Source organism: Cyprinodon tularosa, unplaced genomic scaffold (genome assembly GCF_016077235.1).
Source record: "Cyprinodon tularosa strain WSP-4 unplaced genomic scaffold, ASM1607723v1 ctg29, whole genome shotgun sequence".
Classification (NCBI taxonomy): Eukaryota; Metazoa; Chordata; class Actinopteri; order Cyprinodontiformes; family Cyprinodontidae; genus Cyprinodon; species Cyprinodon tularosa.
In genome coordinates this window covers 389,546-403,531 of record NW_024038996.1, presented here as the reverse complement: position 1 = coordinate 403,531, position 13,986 = coordinate 389,546, and the positions used below count along the sequence as shown (strand labels likewise).

General features: G+C 35.7%; 1 protein-coding gene across 2 annotated transcripts in view; it reads left to right on the top strand.

Annotated features, from left to right (window-relative positions):
* LOC119787176 (netrin-G1-like) overlaps positions 1-13,986 on the top strand; it is an 88,330-nt gene that overhangs the window by 31,215 nt on the left and 43,129 nt on the right. For both annotated transcript variants that reach the window (XM_038290833.1, XM_038290832.1), the window contains exon 3: positions 9,972-10,615. In XM_038290833.1, coding sequence (XP_038146761.1) covers positions 9,972-10,615 — 644 coding nt within the window. The remainder of the gene's footprint in view (positions 1-9,971; positions 10,616-13,986) is intronic.

Here is a 13,986-nt window from a genome sequence, read left to right as displayed (position 1 = left end):
AAAGGTGTGGTGCCCATTCACCTGGTTAGTAGGATTACTACCTTTCACGAATATAAATAAGGGACATCTAAGGCCTGAGTCCCCCAGATGTCATTGTGGAGTATGGACTCTGCTGTTTTTAGTAAAGTGGTGTTCAAGGAACAAGTGCTATTTAGCAATAGAAAATATATTGTATAACATCGCTACATATGAAAATAATGTACAACACATCGACTAGATTATATTAAAGTGCCTTATGCCGGGCAGATACTGTCTGATACTTTCAATCGTAGTACTCAGCTACAGCTCAAACTGTAGGATGGGATTAAAAGTTCACAGCTCACGATGTGTGATCTTACACTGTACGGGCCGACGCTCTGATGCAATTTAACTGCTGACACTGTATGTCCAAAATCCACAAGTCGGACTCAGCATAGAGAGATGCCGCTGGTCGGACTCGGCGATTTGGAAGAAGAAATCCATTGTTGGCATCTAATAATTAACCACATGAGCACAGTAAAACATATATTTATTGTATTTAATATATCTATACTGTATATAACTATATTGAGTCCTTAAAAAAAATACAAATTATACATAAACAGAAGAGACAATTAACACTTACAAAACTAGGAAATGTCTTAGGAATATAAGTTTTTTTTACTTGCTCATCTACAGAAATACCTTAATTACTCTGCGGTTGTATGCTTTAGAGATAGACAAGAAGCTGAGTACAGTGAACTGATGAAGCAACCAGCTCAAAAGCTATGACAAAACTGGGAGACTGACAAGCAGATTTTATGCTAAAAAATAATTTTTTACAGACATATGACAATGTGAGAATCACCAACAGCCAGTCTGAGGAAAGTGAATGCTGCTCCCTGCCACAACCAGATCTAGTCTGGAGGCCCAACCAAGCAGGTTCTAAAAGTTTTATAGCCTGACTTTTAATACATTTTAACAACATACCCCACAAGGCCAAGAAATAACTGGAGTTCTTTTTTAATTGCCAGAATACGATACTGAGCAACTACAGTCACTTCCACTAAACACACGTTCCCTTGGCCCACCACCTTACCCAAGTAGCTAACAGTGGCTCCGGTAAACTCACAATAAATTTTTGTCAGGTGTGCTTCAGCAGGTTGAGTGAAACAGTAATACAAGCCAAATGTTGTTTTCACGTATTACTAAAGACCACCACATCATCTAGATATATACCACAGCCCTCCAACAAAGACACAACAAGCTTCATAATGCCCGGAAATTTTGCTGGTGCATTTTGCAATCTGATTCTCAAGTTTTTAGCCTGCCAGTCTGTAAAATGTCAGTAAGTGCAATTACCCCAACATTTTCCAATATCAAACAAAAAACCCAAACCACCAAGTCCTTATTACACTCTTGAGTGAATTAGGATTTTTTTTTAAATCATTGCAAAGCTTTGTTGATTTCCTACACCTCAGTGTTGACAATAGATCATTTTGATCTGACAGCTGAAGTAGGATTTTAAATGGGCCTCTAACTTTCGCTTAAAAGGGATAACTTATGATTGGCAATAAAGTGAGTACCTAAGGACTAAATTGCTGTTATTCCGTCTTGTAGTCTTATAGATGCTTCTTTTCTAATGGGCAGAAGTTAGCTTCTCTCTAGCCACCAACATCCCCTCATGTAAAACTGACTAAAACCATTAACCAACCAGTTATGACAACCATGGCCTGTTCTTGATGTCTGTTTTATTTAATAATGTACTGGAAACAAGTGTTTCTGATCTATTATTGTTTACTATACCTTCCTCTAAGAGTATTACTACGTCTTCTGGGATAGTATCTTTTTCTGTATTTTAGGTGCTGGGTCCCCATTGAATACTTATGATTATTTAGTCCCAAGATCCAAATCATGTAGATGATAAAGAAACTGGAGAAATTGACAGCACAATAAGACGCTGATTTAGCCATTTGATTCAGGTCTTTTGGACCAAGGATGAGACTAAAAGTTGCAAGATACTACTCTAGAACTGGAAGTGCTCACAACTGATGGTGGTGAAGCTGCTTGAATTACACAATTTTTTACATCAGAATGAGACGAATGAGAACAAGAATCTAGAAGTGTGATTGAGAAAGTGTGGGCAGCAGACAGGTCAGTAGGTGTCATATGGCAGGTTAGAATGTGAAAGCTGAGCAAGATGATGGGCTGATTAATTCAACAGCACCTCTGATTTGGAGGAAAAGACCACTCTCAGTCACAGAGAAATCACAGAATAACCATTGACTACCGATAGTCATATCTTTTACAAAAAAAAATAGTTTTTGTTTTGGGTTGTTCTTGTTTCGAAATTGTATTTTAAAGAAACATCTAGAGATGAATACTGTTGTGAATTGAAGCTGTTCTCAGAGCTCCAGGTCAAAAGTATGTCAACTAAACTGATGATTTGGATAGCCTGTGTCCGTGTTTCAATGGTTGCCATTTGAAAACCCATGTTATCTTTCAAAAGGCATGTCAACAAGATGTTGGTTAGACCCGAGTTATTTCAATGACAAAGCTATGTCTGTTTGTTTGAATTTTTAGAAATTAATTTATTTAGGGGAAAATGTGAGAAAAGTAGGAAGAGGACAGCAAAGCACTGAGAAAATTGTTTTTAAATGTATTGCAAAGTCAAAGATATATTGAAACCACTCAATGCTCTAAATGACAGTTTTTGTGTTCTTCAAATAGTTAACGTTCTGTTTCAACTTTTCTAATATCTCAGCTGGCCTGCATCTGCATATCGGTAAGAAACGGATGCACCGCCTTGGTTTCATTGAGAAAAGTATACTGGTACTGAGCACCCATAATGCGCTTTTTCTTCAGCCATAGGAAACAAATTAAGTTGAGAGCTTTAACAGTGAGTTTTCTGAGTTAACGATATGCACAGAGGCATTCTTCACAACCAAGTAACACAGAGGCTCAGAATACAAACCTACTGCTTAGAATAATAATCACAAAGGTTACAAACTGTAACAATATAGAAGAGCAAGATAACAGAAACAAAAAAATTATAAATATCTGTTGCTGGTTCAAGAGTGATGCAATTCATTTCAATTCATTTTGAACATGCTTTGTTGACCCAAAAGGGAAATGAAATTTTGTCATAACTAATAGGGTTTTTTTTTTTTTTTTTTACAACATATCATAGTAGATGTTGATAGCTATAGAGAGTGGGGACATGCTGTTGTTTTTTTTTTTTAAGGTGGATCTGGAGAAGTCTTAAACAGAGACACTCTATTTGTGTTTAACAGTCTTCTGAAGAGGATGCTCATTGTTGTCCAAAAACAATATTTTTTTTTTACAATGACATTTTCTTTGTGAAATCTTCTCTATAGGTTCTACCTAGAACAAAGCTCATCTTCTTTATCAGCTTGTTGAACTTTTCTAGGACATATGGTCTGATGGTGCAACCCCAGCAAATATAAATAAACATATTTGCATCCTCTCCTCCAAGAATATGACTTTGTGTTGAAGTATAAGGTTTTTAAAGCTTCAGTGTGTAATAAATACCGGGGTTTACTTACAGAAATGTAATATATTATACATAAGTATATTTATTATCATCTATGAACTGAAAGTCTGAATCTGTGTTTATATCGCTTTAGAAATTGTTGTTTTAATTAAATAGGACAAGGGCGCACGCGTATGGAGGCAGACATCTTTGAGCCACAGCAGCGCAGAGCTGACAAACTAGTGACCATAGAGATCACCATTAGGCTTGAACATGGCTGCGGCAAGTTAGGCCTATATAAAGTCTTTATCCTACCGAGACTAATAAAATACTGTTTAGGAAATTATCTATATAAACAAACTTTGTCATCACTTGACAAGAGGTGATGCAGACGTTGTGGAAGCCATTTTGTACCATGACAGCCTCTTTATTGTTAGAGGGGAAGAAGCAGTCTGTAGCCTGACCATTAGATGTTGCTGAAATGCACACACTATCTTTAAGACAAACATCTCAATAGGGCTGTAGTGCGTGTTATTTAGATGCATAGTCTGCATAGCTGTCCAATCTAAGAGGAGAGTAAGTATTATGATTGACAGTCTTTGTGTTTCTCTGTGACAATAAAAGCTGCTCTGCTTTCTTTAAATTTAGAAAAAGGGCCTGTTAGATATTTGTTAAGAGTTTTTTAGAATGTTACCCAGTTCATTTGAGGGACATTAATACAATGCCTTCCAATTCCGGGGTTTTCAGAATGTCTTTGTACCTCATCACAGCCCTAAAATAAAACATGATCAGAATATCCTTGTCTACAGTTTTGTTTTTGACAGCCATCTTAGATTTAGTCCTGGTCTTCAGGTCGAAAACTATTATTAGTCTGAGTCACATTTTAGTCATTACGATATATGATAGTTTTAGTCTTGGTTTAGTCAGTTATATGTTGCAAAAAACAGTTAGCCTTTAAGGATTTGAATAAAAACCGGATTCCTTACCAGACTGACAGCTCTTGCCTAAATACTACGTACTATTGCTGATTATAGAATGCTTCTGTGCAGTTCGTCATTGCTGTTGGGCAGAAAACTTTGATTTATAGCAGTCAAATAAACGTTTTTACGAATTAATGGATCTACTTTATAAAACAGTTTCTCACCAAAGCTGTGAAAATAACAGATCTAGTTCAACACATCATATTGGTTAATATGGCAGACAGACAAGCTAACAAAATGTACAATAAATTAACGGTTTCAGACATATAAGGTTTCCATCCCAAAGCAAACACTTCCTGATCTTCTATGAATTATGCATTGCACACAGATGGGTAAATTTTCATTAATACAAAAAAGCAAAGTACAAAAACTTTCTTCTTTATTTCTTAAATTCACAGGGTTTAAAAAAAAAAATACAAAGAGAACCTACATAATTGCCTTGTAATGCCATGCCAATCCAGACTTAATTTGAATGAATATGTTAACTAAAATGTTGACATATTCAAAGGAACCATAGAAAATGTTTTAATGACAATACAAGGAAAAATTTACATCATATTTAAATAGATAGAAACGAGAACAATGAGAGATGAAGATCTATGCACCTTTTCATCTGGGTCTTTATCCAAAAATAAATAGTATAATTAAATATTTTCTTTGGATATAATTCAGGGATTCCTTTTACTAGAAATGAAAGAATGTTCAGTACCACCTCTTGTGAGCTGGAAGAAATAAAATCTTGATGGTTAAACAAAGGATTTTTTATGCTTGGCAGAGGATGATCAGACACATATAGTTTATTAAGTAGCAAGAGCAGGAACAGACATACTCTTGAGAGCTAATCATTACTGTGGAGCATAAAGCGCAGACTTAGCTACTATAACTACACGTGCAAATATGCCCACAGTACAGTCTATTGTGTTGTTTTGGTCCTCAGCTCCTCTAACAGTTTCAGAAGGTGCATTGTGCCGAAAGATTGTTTTAGTAATTTCGTGCACCTTACACATATGTTGTGCTTATGTAAGGTACTGGACTCTTTTCATATAATTCTTAAAACACATTCTTAATCAAGTTGCTTTAAGTTGCAGCCTTTTTTATCATAACATATCATTATAAGATATTTTTGTCATCTGTGATAATTTTCTGAAAATAATGTTATGGAAAACCTCCAGGAAAATATTTTGTGACAAGGATTCCTATCTTAATAAGTTGGTAACTATTCTCTATCTGGTACTATATTCACTATTTTATTACAACCACAGGTAACTACAACAGGTAATGGATTTTTTTTCCTGCTATTTATGTCTTTTAGGTGACTTAATTGCTACTGTTTTTATTCCAATGGCCCATTCAAGTATTTGCAGACAACAGATGATACATACGGATTAAACGTCTTCATCATTTGTCTCTGATAGATCAACTATTCCAAGATGTAAATACATTTGCATAATTTCTATTCATTTACATACCCTCAGTGGTAGAAAAAATGGGTTTGAAAAAGGGTCTGAATAAGCTCTAACCTAAAAAGTGTTATTGTAAATATTATCAAACATGAATATAAAGCGGTTTTTAGGATAACTCTATATGTAAAATACCAGGTCATCACTGCTTTGACATTACTTCTATCAGACCTGCTATGTTTCTAGATTTTATTTTAATTATTTAGGGATTTTAGGTATATGTTCTAATCAGTTACTTTGCAACTTTATTTTCCTTTTATTTGTTTTTGTAAATGATATGCTAGTGATCACATTGAGAAAACCAGTACAACAAACAACAAAACAAAAAAAATGTAAACAATTTACTTTTACAATTATATTATTAAAATGTGATGCTACACTATTTAATAAATATCAGTAAATCCACTTAAAAATACAATATGAACAACGTCGCTCAACATATGAAGAGTTAAAGGAATTCGGTGCATGATGGGAGGAACATCTGGTAATGCAGTTTATGATATTTATCAATTTATAATATTATTTAATAGATTATTTATTTATGTAGCTCGATTCACCAAACAAAACAATATGTGGATTAATTTCACACATACTGATGTTTTCAAAACTTTTTTCTGTTAGTTATTAGGATTTCCTGCTTCAGATGGTGAAAAAACAACATTTAATATTAAACATAGAAATAAACCTTTAATAATACAGACATGAGCTTCATCAAAGTATAGTTAATACCTGCTAAAAGGTTATTTGAATTGAGGCTATTTTAAAAAACCAGCCTGATCTGAACTTTTATTCTAATGTATTAAATAGGACTGAGGTTTTAGTTGATCAATGCTAAAACATCATCATGAAATGCTTTTAGATTTTCTTATTTAAGGTTCTTACATAAAAAAAGATAAACCTTCCTACATAAGATAAAAAGAATTAACGAGTATAAATATGTTCACAGGAAACCCTGAACATTTTATTAGGTTTATTTCACAATAACAAAATAACATCATAAACATGTTGCTTGGTGTTAAGAAATGCTTACCTAATCCTTCAGCAGCAGTCCGAAACATGCCAGCTCTTTATTTATAAGGTCAAGTCTATTTTTCCGTAGGTCGATATTTCATTTCGGTCCAAAATTCTAGGTTCTTTCACATCCTCTGCTGATTTTCCATCTCCCACAGCCATGATCACAGGTAAAGGATCAAGTTGAGAGGGTTTATTGTTTTCCAATAGCTGCCCCCTGGCAGAGCACTGAAGGTCTTGGTCTTAAATGACCATAGAAGATATTGATCTTTATAGGGCACTATTTTTGTTGTTAAATAACCGCCACAGGATATCTGCTAAAAGGTACTGACATTTCACTAAATCTCCAATTTCACCTAAACTGGACTTCATAACGAATAAAAAAATATATGTTTAAGCTGGAAGTAGCAAATAGGTACCATGCATTGAAAGTTCTATTATAAAAATATGTTGTTTTCAGTTTTAAAGGTAATGTAGGCGACAGCAAAAAGAAGATGTTAAATACAGAAACCCATGTCTTCTTTTTAGTTTTTTTTTTTAGTTTTTTTTTTTTACAAACATGACATTTTATGTGAAAATTTGTTGCTTCATGCTGCATTTTATTCTTCTCAGTGTTTTGTTAGAAAAGTGTTTACCTATTATCCGTTGATGTTGTTGTCACTCACTTTATAGCATCAGTGAATGAGAGTCCTTGCTTGGCTGATAGAAATGCAGCCACCCCACTGTTTTTGCAAAACCTAACCTAACTCAATGAAACAAATGAATGAAAATGCATGCTCCTGAATAACAACACGGAAATCAGTGCTTCTCAAAATGTCAAGGTCTTCCTTGTTTTCTGTACCATGAAGGTCTCTAACAGACCTAAAGGTGGGAGTACAATGACCCTTAGAGACTTGTCAGTAAAATAAAGACTTGAGTTCAATTTATTGTCATTGTGGCAAAACTCAGAGGGCCACCATTTTCCCTGTTGCCCTTTCCTCACACATTTAAAATCTCTTTTTTTCTGTTTTTGGTTTGTTAGGGTACACAGTCCTATTCAACAGGAAGTTGAATAGGACTTGTCTCCTTTGATAAACTTGTTGAAGAGGTGAGACGTCAGAGAAGAGTCGCTCCTTTAATATCACTGAATTTTGATCTCAACACTCGTCATTCCAAATAACCAGAGCTAACTAGAACAGGTTTCCATCAAAAGCGGCAGACACACTTGTATCAGAATCATTATTGTCACAGATTTTGGCTCCAGTGGCAAAAATTCGGTATTGTTTTCCATGAGGGAACATAACATTTTCCGTGAGGACCAGCATGGTTGGATAGATCTACAGTACATTTCTGTTTTCAGTGGCTCTGTGCAAAATGAATAGCGATAAGGTAATGATTCAAATTCGGCGGAAACATTTCCTATCACGTTGAAAAAAAAAAAAAAATTTAACTTTGGTTTTGAACCGTATTTCTGCAGCCTCGCAACCTCATCCATACCCCATCCCTCCACAATCAGCAACAGATGTTCTGATGTGTTCAGAGCCTGAAACTGTTATGCTCAATAATTTGACAGTAAACACATGTATAGATCCCGGCAGGAAGGATGCATTGGATGAATATCAATCCTGCACAATTTGCAAGAATATGCAGTCTCTCAGATAAACTAAGTCGCATCAACTTCCATCTGTATAATGAATGGGCAAAGGGGGAAGTGACTTATGCTGTAAAGCAGTTTGCACATTTGTAGTTGTTTTGTGTGGCAGGGTTACTGCCACACTTATTTTATGACGGTTGAAGTGTTGGTTTAACAATGTATACTCAAAACAAGGCTGCATAGGAATTGCACAGAAAGCACTTACATTATAACATATTCAAATCATTTACTGCAAAATATTTCTTATAAATCCTAAAGTCCTCTTATGTACAATATTATATTATCATTCAGGATTAGATTTCTGACTTTTGCAACATTTATTAAATCTTAAAGACTTTCATATTTTACTTTCAAACAAAAATGTTTACGTCATCTCATTTGCCAAATCTGTGGGATACTAAACATGATTATTTGCCCTTTTCAGTGATTATTATTTCCCATAGAGGAATTTAGACTTTTTAAAAGTGGATATTTGGTCACTTTGTTATTAAATTATTCCAATATTCTGTAAGAATTCTGATGTGAGATTTTTACCGGAGCACAGGAAATATGGAACATTCCTTAATAAAGTCATAGTTTGGGATTAATCCACTGTAAGAAGGGTTGACTAAAGTGGTAGGCAGTGCCTTTCTCCTGTTTAGACATTTTTCAGATATGATTTTATTCAGCATTTAACCTTATTGTTTGTGGAGAAAAAATAAAAGAAATGTGATTTTTAGGAAGCCTTGTGTTCTATTGCCTTAACTCATATCTCCCTCTCACTTCATTTCTCTTTCTTTACTATCCTGCTTACACCTCCTCACACACAAATACCAACTTTGCATGTGCACACGGATATGTATGGGCAAACACATTCAAGGCACTCTATCCTGTCACAAACACAAACACATGAAATACGCCTTACTTTCTCTCCACAAACTTGCTCAGACAAACAACCGAACTTTCTGGATGTCTACGGCAGAAAGCAAACATGGGCCCATGAAAAATGCATGTCCTTGTGCGTGTTTCATAAGAAATGCTCATCAAGATTCCATTCTTATCCCTGCTGAAATACCACACAAGAATATCAATTATATAGGCAATTTGGATGGAAAGTCAGAGTTGGAATGGTGCTCATAAGAAAAATGGTATTCACAGTGTTATCACAATAAAAGGGTCACCATCTCCCTCAGCCTTTGAAATGACATTACTAGATTCTGACATACACAGTGGCTTATAATAGGAATTGTGTTGACAAGAGTTCTAGAGTCCTAAACATGTTTTGCATAATTACATTTAAAGCATTCTTTCCTATAGACAACATATTTTGGGGGATTGTTGAAAAAGTTTCACCTTTTCAACTTTTTTTTTGTTGTATTCACTGCTGCTTTGGTTAATTCTGATCCATCTTTTATTGAGATATAATTCACTTTTGTTCTTGTTCTGTTTTCATTCAGGAGAATCCTTATATGTGCAACAATGAATGTGATGCTGCAACAGAGGAGCTTGCTCATCCTCCTGAGCTGATGTTTGACTTTGAAGGTCGAAATCCTACTACTTTCTGGCAATCAACATCATGGAAAAAATACCCAAAACCTCTGCAGGTCAACATTACGCTCTCCTGGAACAAGACTATCGAGCTAACTGATGACATTGTTATTACATTTGAGTCAGGCCGCCCAGAGCAGATGGTCCTAGAGAAGTCACTTGACTATGGACGTACCTGGACCCCTTACCAGTTCTATGCCACTGACTGCCTGGATGCTTTCACCATGGAACCCAAGACAGTGAATGAACTGTCCCAGCGCACACTGCTGGACATCATTTGTACTGAGGAATACTCTCGAGGCTATGTGTGGAAGAACGACAAGACCGTACGCTTTGAGATAAAGGACCGCTTCGCTTTATTTGCCGGACCTCGGCTACACAATATGGCTTCACTCTACGGCCAGCTTGATACTACTAAAAATCTGAGAGATTTCTTTACAATCACAGATCTAAGGATTAGACTTCTAAAGCCAGCTACTGGAGCCACCATGGTGGATGAGAACAATCTATCCAGATACTTCTACGCTATATCTGATATCAAGGTACAGGGCAGGTAAGGCTCAATTTTATTTATTTGGAACTTACACCTATTTTGCTTATTGGTTCGTTTTTTTATTATCCAGCCATCCATTCATTTTCCATCATGCTTTATCCCAACTGGAGTCGCAAGGAATGCTCTTGCCTATCTCCAGCTGTCTACATGCAAAAGATAGACAAGACACCCTGGACAGGTTGCCAGTCAGCTGCAGGGTCATTTTTAATTAGATGCCCTTTTTAGAAAAAATCTACTTTGATTATACATGAATAAATGCTTTTAAAATGACACACTTTCATGCTGATGCTTGTTGTTTGGTGTGCTAAATAGATCTTCATTTGATAAAAAAAAAAAAAAAAAGACCTATAAACAGCTGTATTTTTGGATGTTTTAAATCTTAAGTGCATGGGTGAAATTGTTTAGCTTTATCCTCCTCCTTTCTGCTGATTGTTGCAAAAAAAAAGCTGCCAGAATTAAAATGTATGGGGGTATTGTGTATATATTTTGCTTTGTTATAAAGTAAGGGGACATATAAAAGTTGATTAAAATAATTGGACAGGGATAGTCAATGGTTCTCATAAGATGGTTTCCCAAACAGTTCAACCAGGTGGCATTCAACTGCAATATTGCTTTGTCTACATAGGAATGCTAGCCAGCTTAAACAAAGCCTCAAAAAAACTCAGGATAGCTTTAATGAGAACATAGTAATGCACGATACCTGAGGTATTGAGGCATTTTGACTGATCAGCAAAGACAATACAAAGGGAGGCTTTTTTTTTTTTACATAAAGTCAGTAAAGTTATTTAAAGGAAGTAAAAAAAAAAAAAAAAAAAGTATGATTAGGCTGTGTTTAATTATTTTCAGCCGATGCCAGCACAATGCCTTGAATGCCTTGTATTTCTAAACGGAATATTCAAAGTCGTAGGGAAATCATATTTAAATGTCAAATTATTCTGGCTTAATCATGTATATAAATGTACTCTTTATTAGATGATATTGTCCCAAAATGAAGACAAATTTCCTATCTTAAAATCCTGTCTTAAAATCTGGGTTTTTTTTTCCGTTATATTATGCAGGCCAGTTAGTTATATGTCAGCCTGTACACCTAAATTCGGCCATTCATATATCAACGATCATCTGTCAGTCTATTTTTTTGGTCATACCATCTTGATTCATATGTTTTAGCTAATATACGCAATGGTTGCAATAAGAAATAAGTATTATTTACTTTACCATTGAGTTACGGCCCAGTGTTCATGGGGATGGACATCTGAGTCTTCGTCAGGCGTAGAGCAGAACTGGCAGTGTTGCGAGGCAAGGGCTCAAACATGTACGGCTGTAAGCCTTCTAAACCAAACCAAGCTTCTGCTGCCCTGGCGTCCTCTTCCACAATAACTCCATCCCTGCTTTCCTCCTCTAAATAAAAAATGTATGACAGAGGAGACTCATCCACAACCTCCAACACAAAACTCTCCTCTTCTTGCATGTTTCCGCTGTCCATGGCGTTCCTTGACAGTGTCGTTTCTAAGTCAGCAATTTAGTGCTACTTGGTCCCAATGTAATTTACATTGGGAACCTACTAGCACCAAGTTGCTAACTGGCTAGCAAGATGTTTCCGAGAAATCTGCCACAATCAAACTTGTTTGCGAACCTTCCGCCGGAACAATCCCGCCCTCTTGACCAATTATATTCACTTTATTTACTCATGTAAAGTCATGCACCACTCTGGAGATTTCGGAAATGCCACGGTTGGAACAGCCATTTCCCTTTTGACTTTAAAGGTCTTTATTTACTAAATTCCCATTTTTGCTATGCCTTCCAATTCCTCTGAAACTTTAAAGAGAAACAAAAGCAGTTGCTCCTGCAGGAGAGTGCCATTTCACTTGAGGATAACACAATTGCGGATTGTTCAGTTGTAGACCAGACTCCATGGTTGATTGGCAGGTGACTCACACCAACTCTGTACTTAACAATCCAAAAGCCATACCATAGGAAGTGGATATTTGCTTATAAGGCACTCATCATCATGGGCCATGAAATATAATTGATCCCTAGAAAGACATTTCCTCCTTAGTCTCCAATTTGCAAAGTAATCCAGCAGTGCCAATGCATCTTCATAGAGCATTTCACACTTGTATTAAAACTGTATTTAAATGTAATAGATGTACTCTTCTGGCAGCAATTAATTTGATTGCCTTACATCTTGTAACAATTAAAGTGATAATCTTTAGTAGAACTCACCTTAGTGATAACCGAGGAGATGAATGAGATGATGAGGAAAAAGTTTAAATATTGTAGCTAGCTTGTAGGGCCTTTTTTATTTTTGTCAAACACTCCATATGACTAAGTAGCACAGTTGTGTTTCACACTGTGGTTTTGAATGCTTATGATAAAGTTCATGGATGATTCAAGTTTGACAAAGAGTGACCATGAATGTCAGAGGAATCATAATGTAGGGGGAATTGAACTCCCCACCTCAACATCTAGGTCAACATTATCTGTTTTTCTGATTGAATACTAGGAAGGCAAAACCTCAGGTGTAATTTTGTAAAGGAATTTTGCCTGAGCCTCTGTGTATTTAAAAAAATATTTTAGAAAGTACTGGGAAAGCAGGACCCTGATTGGGTAATAAGCAAAAATAGTCACTTCCAGTGAGGCTGAGGCTCTTATGGGGTCTATAAAGCAGGGGCAGGGCCAGAGGCAGGTCATGAAGCTGGCTGCTCGATGCTGATTGGCAGAAAATGCCTAATTATTTTTGACTGACAGTGACCCAACAGAGGGGAGGTTTTTCAAATGAGACTCAGACAAGCGAGGGAGGGGCAATCATTCAGTTAGAATAGTCATTTTGTGCTAAACTCCTGTTGAGGTTTCTGGAGTTTTTTATATCAGACAACTTCAAAACAGCAATTTTTACTAGTTGTAGTAAATTGTTTAATGTGTTTCAACATTTGTTAATGCAATACTCTACAATTGGATTTAATTAACACCACTACAACTCCCATGTTTCGGAGACCAGCGGGCACAACTGCATGGGCTCAAGTTTGTTTAAGAGACTGCACATTCTATCTTAAAATTAGCTTTTTATGTTCTGTATAACAAAACCTCCGCTTTGATAGTTACACATGATGGTTTCAGGTTTTTTTTTTTGTGTGTATGCCCCTTTTATAAAGGAGACCCCTGTTCTTTATTTTTTCACTTAACTTAATACAAGGAGATAAGGCTAATTAAGCCAAATTAATTTTTTTCTTTCATTAAAAGCATGGGGTTGTTATTTAACTTAGAAAGTGACATTTTACCTTATAGTAGTGAGGTTAATTTATGTTTGCAAACCATTATGTATGATTTTTATTAGAGGAAATCTAATGGTTATATAAAATTAATTAACTGAT